We start from the raw sequence: 5185 nt of genomic DNA, 5'->3' as shown, positions 1-5185 counted from the left end.
GAAGGAGGTGCCCGGCCCCAGGTGGATCAAAGGGAGTCCTGGGGGAATGCACCCTCATTCACTGGTGACTCACTGTGGGACTCCTTGTTGCAAGGCGCTGAGTCAAAGGATTGGAGGAGGACTTGGAAGATCACCCGTCTGCCCTCCCTCCCTCCCGGGCTGTGAGCAGGAGCTGCAGGAAGAAGCCATTTTTGTGGGAGGATTTTCTTTCCCTCCCTTCAAATGTCCAGCATGGGTCATGGCTGGAAGCTTCTAATTAGCTGCTGCCTTTGGGGAGAGTCAGGCTTGTAGCCAGACGGGTGAGAGCATCCCCTGGACTTCGGCTCCATCATCCAGCAAGAGGTGACCCAGCCTCTGTGTCCCTCAGTTGCTGATGTTCCATGAGGTCCCTCCCGCTGGCTTCTCCAGCTGTCACTGCTGACTCAGGGCTGCACGCTGGTGCTGGGTGTGTTTTCCCGCTTCTCCCTGTATCTCCAGGAGGATTGGCTGGGAATCGCGGCAGGCTGCGCTCTAGACGGCTGCTGGGCTCTGCACTGGGCTCTGAGCTGCAGCCAGTGCTGGCTGAAGGAGGGGGCTGGGGATGCAGAGTGGTAAAACTGCTTGGTAGCCTGGTCAGCATGGCAGGGTGGAGCAGTGCCCCAGTGTCACCAGTGGACTCTGCTTCTGGATGGAGAGCCCTGGGAGAGTGTGCCCAGGCTGCCAAGCTGCCTGCCAAGCCCCAGGGCACTGCAGCCTCCTGCTCTTTGGTGCTGCTGTGTCAGCACACGGTGACAGGCTGGGGGGATTTGGGGCAGCTGGCTTCGGGGCATTGCTCTGGGGGTCCTGGCTTTGATGTCCAGCCTGGTTCTGGGATGCCTGTGCTCCAGGGTTGCACAGGGCTTGCTGCTGGCTGTGCTGTGGCTAGAGGTGCCTGCCGTGTCTGATGAGGGCAAGTCTCTGAAGAGTCCCTGGGGTTAGGGCACATGGCTTTGGTGCTGCCACATTTTAGGAAACACCTATTTAGTGAAATGTCTGTTCTCCCTCTGGTGTGTCCCGAATGGAATGGACAGCAGATGAGACATGTATGCACTGATCAAGATTTATTGCATTTGATGTTGGGGTCTCAACTCTTCAGATTTCAAAGTTCAGGCAGGTCTTGCGTGCATTTTGTCTTGCTTGGGCTCAGGCTTGTGTAAGCTGCATACCTGTGAGAAACACAGGTGAGCAGCATTGAATGCACATCCCCCACAGTCCAGCCAAATTTACACCATGCTGTTGTGGGGGGAGAATGTGTTGCTGTGTGCTCCCCATCAGCTTTGGGAAGGAGATGTGCTCTCCCAGGGCTATGTCCTTGGTGCCCTTATCTTCCCCGCCTGCATTATCTCTGCCTAAGTCCATCTGCAAACAGGAATTCACATCCTGTCTTGTGCCGGCGACACGCCTGTGCTGCTGCTCTGCTTCTGGCAGAGGCTGTGTGTCTGGTGGCTCTGCTCAGCCAGGGGCTGCAGTCCCTGCCCTTGTCTGGCATCTTGTTTTTCCTGGCTGCCCTGCAGCTCTGGGTTGCATGGCATGGTAGAGTGTAGTGCAAAGACCTTTCTGAACTTGTCAGGTGGTACCCAAACATCCCTGGAGCTGATTGGGGGTCTGGAAAGGATGTGGGGCTGGGAATTTGAAGGAAGAACAGCAGCAAAGCCAGTTTGATCCCAGATCACGAGCACAGCCTGTGTCCTCTTGTAGCCTGCAGCAGAGGTGTCAGGGTAGGGCCCTGGCAGTGGCCGCTGGCTGCTTCCCTGTTGCTGACTCCTGTGCTTTTGTTATGAATTTTGTAATGTTTTTGGGCTTATCTGAACTGCCAACAACTGGAGTCAGAGGAGCGCGTGACAGTCCTTGGGATGGGGGGAGCCTGCTGTCCCCTCCCTCTCCAGCACAAGTGATGCATGGTGTCTGGCAGAGCCTGGGAATTGCTGGGAATTTATTGATTCATCTTTCCCAATCCTACAGCTGTGGAGCAAATTGAGTGGGAGTTTTCAGTGTGGCGGCATCCTTGGTGGTCAGAAGGTTCTCGGGCTGAAAGTGGCACGGGGCCTTGTGCAGTGGGGTGGACTGGCCCAAACCTCTCCCAAAAAGCAAGGAGAGAAGGTCCTCTGTGCCATCTTCCAACCTGCAGCATGGCCATGTCCCACCTGCCCCCCCTGCATGTTTGGGGTTGCAGCAGTGACCTTGGCCACTGTTTGCAGCACAGGCTGTTGGGAGTCCACGTGTGCTGCAGAGGACAGCAGTGTTCAGGTAGTGCTGCTTCGCAAAGTGCTTACCTGGCTCCCTGTACTCCTTGACAGTGCTTTTCCCTCGAGGAGGATAACCTGAGCTTTACGTCACTGGATGCACAAACCATCTTGGAAGCTGAAGAGGTCCTGGGGACGATGCAGAACTATCTTGACTCCTCTGTGATCTCCATCATTGAGGACCTCTCTCTGAGTGAGGTGGGCATGGGAAGTGGTGTCTGGCTTGGCTCCAGCTGTGGTGGGAGTGGCAGCAGCATCGCCCATGGCTGTGCCCCAACCCCCTCTGAGACCACCCTTACCCTTGCAGCAGAGCAAGGCCTGCCTGGATGCACAGAATGAGCTGTCCTTGCTGACTGCCATCACGGAGATCCTGGACAGCACAGATGATGAGACCCTGTCTCCCTTCGACACCATCATGGATGTGGAGCTGCTGACCTCGCCTCGGGAGCGGGAGAATCCCTCGGTAAGTTCTGGGGCAGAGCCAGCCCAACCCCAAAACAAGTGGGAAGATGTTAAGGCAGACCTCTGCCAGATCCTAGCACTGAGGTGCCCTGAAGTCATAGGACCCTGATCCCCAGCACCCTGGGATGGTTCCTGTGACCAGCAGTGTGACAGAAAGGCTGAACCACACCCCTGGGGCTCCAGTGTTAGCTTGGAGGGCTGGGTCTTTGGCTTGAGTTTTGGAATAGAGACAGAGATGTGCAGGAGGCTCTGGGGAGCAATTTGTCCCCTTCTTCTCAGACCTAGGGCTGCATGTGCATTGGGTGAAATAGGGCTGAGATTGCTTGTTGGCAGCTGCAGGGCTGGGAATGGCGTGTCCCTCTGGCTGCAGAAACCTGCCTCTACCTCATCCTCTCTCCATCTCTCCAGTTTCAGAAGTTTCTTAGCTTGTCCCGTCCATCGCTGGAGTGTGAGAGCCCTGCCCTCGAGCAGTCCAAGGCTCTCAGGCCTCTGAGCAGCAGCAGCGTCTCTGTGGTTGGGAAGGTGAGCAGGGGAAGCTGAGGGAGTGTCATCAGGGTGGTGCTGGGGTAACTGTGTCCGGTTCCTGCCCCTCAGCCACTGCCTGCCTGCCTGCCTGGCACAGGCATCCTAACCCAAAAGTCATGCTTTTGCAGGGCATTGGCAGCAGTGGGAGCAGGGGCTGCCCTGGCTGGTGGGTGTTGTGGGACTGAGGATGCTGTGGGTGCCCCCATAGGGCTGGTGGGTTTCCAGCTTTGTTGTGTCTTACTGGGAGGGTCAAACATGTTCCAGCTTTTCAACTGCTTGGGGACTTTGCTGCAGAGTTGTAGCAGCTACAGCATGTGCCTGGGGGGGCTCTGGTGAAAACCCAGGAGCTGACACTTGCTCTGGTTCCCATTCCTAGAGTGACACGGAGCTGGTTTGGGACCGTGCTTCTCACAGCCTTGAAGACCTGGCACTGTCAAAGAAGCAAGTCTGCAGCACCCCGAGAGTAGAGAGGAAGCTGGGCCGGCACTGGGCCCGAGAGCAGCCCCTGCCGCAGCGCAGTGATGGGGAAGAAGAGGAGGAGGAGGCTGCCTTGAGCCCTGAGCTACGCAGCAGCATGCAGGCTGGGGAGTATTGCATGAGTGGGGCCAGGGCGGTGCTGGAGGATTGTGAAGACCCCTGCATCATCAACACAGGTGATGTGTCCCTGAGTGAGCTGGTGAAGTCCATGCACCCATACTGCCTGCCCACCTTCACTGTGTGCCTGGACCCCGAGACCGAGCCAGTGGCCAAGGAGCTTCTGAGTGGTCCTGTCTTACTAGAAATTGTGCCTGGTGAGGGGGAGAGCCTGGAGATCCCTGTAGTTCTGCAGCCACTGGCCCCCAGCTTCCCTGATCTGGAGTCACAGCTCCTGGGAGCAGAGGAGGGTACTGGGGAGACAGTCCTAGAGGATCGAGAGGAGATGCCAGGAGCTTCAGCCCAGGAAAATGGGGTGGAGGAGGAGAAGGAGGAGAAACCACCTGGGAAGGAGTCCTCCAGCACTACCCTGAAGACTGCATCCCGACCGAAGGCAGCGGTTCCTGGTGCACGGAGACCCAACAGCAGCTCCCAATGCAGTACAGAGGCCCCAGTGGGTGACAAACGTGAGGGCTCCAAGAAAGGACGCGGCCGAGAGAGAGCAAGGAAGAGTCGGAAAAAGAAAGCAGAGGAGGACCAAAGCAAGCAGACCAGGCCAGGCAGGGACTGTGTGGCCCACTGCCCTCGCTCAGCTGGCTCTGGGCAACCCCCAGGCTTGCCACTCAGCAGTCAGCGACGGGCAACACGTCCCTCTGTCCAGGTCTCAGACTTCTTGGCACGGCAGCTGGAGCAAGCCCGGAAGGAGGGGAAGGTGGAGCTGTGTGGCGAGCAAGCACCACCACCCCCACGGAGGCCTCGGAGCATGGCGCGGATCTCCCTGCCTGATAAAGTGCAGCAGGAGCCACAGAAGGAGCCAGTGCCAGAAACTGTGAGTATGGCCCTGGAGAAGGCTGAGACTGTGGTGCCTCTGGAGAAAGCTGAGACTGTGGTGCCTCCAGAGGAGGCTGCACCAAACACAGAGGAGCTGGTGGCAGCAACCTGTCCTGGCCCAGTGGACCTGGCTGAGGACAAAGGGGATGCACAGTTGGCTGCCAGACAGGGCAGTGGGGTCTTGAAAGCTGCCTCTTCACTCCCAGAGCAAGGCATGGGGCTGGAGTCCCCCCAGAGCCTACCAGCAGTAGAGCCGAGCAAGAGCCTGCCCAAGGAAGCCAAGCCCAAGGCCCTGAGCCTTCGGGAATACCGCATCCGCATGCTGCACCGCCAGCCCAGCCCAAGCAGTGCGAAGGACGGAGAGAAGCAAGCAGCCAGCAAGTGGCCCAGCATCCCTGAGCCTCCAACAGAGCTGGCAGAGATCCCCTGTCTGGTGTCACCTGTGCGCCCCGCCACCGAAGCAGCCAGCGCTC

General features: G+C 58.2%; 1 protein-coding gene across 1 annotated transcript in view; it reads left to right on the top strand.

Annotated features, from left to right (window-relative positions):
- Positions 1-2399: 2399 nt before the first annotated feature.
- PPRC1 (peroxisome proliferator-activated receptor gamma, coactivator-related 1) overlaps positions 2400-5185 on the top strand; it is a 9408-nt gene continuing 6622 nt past the window's right edge. The window contains 5 exon segments of the mRNA XM_010000151.1: positions 2400-2464; positions 2466-2724; positions 3132-3245; positions 3625-4235; positions 4299-5179. Of these exon segments, the coding sequence (XP_009998453.1) occupies positions 2400-2464; positions 2466-2724; positions 3132-3245; positions 3625-4235; positions 4299-5179 (1930 nt within the window).

Source organism: Chaetura pelagica, unplaced genomic scaffold (genome assembly GCF_000747805.2).
Source record: "Chaetura pelagica isolate M959 unplaced genomic scaffold, ChaPel_1.0 scaffold436, whole genome shotgun sequence".
Taxonomy (NCBI): Eukaryota; Metazoa; Chordata; class Aves; order Apodiformes; family Apodidae; genus Chaetura; species Chaetura pelagica.
The sequence above is the reverse complement of the archived record's forward strand: the minus strand, read 5'-3'. Positions and strand labels throughout refer to the sequence as shown.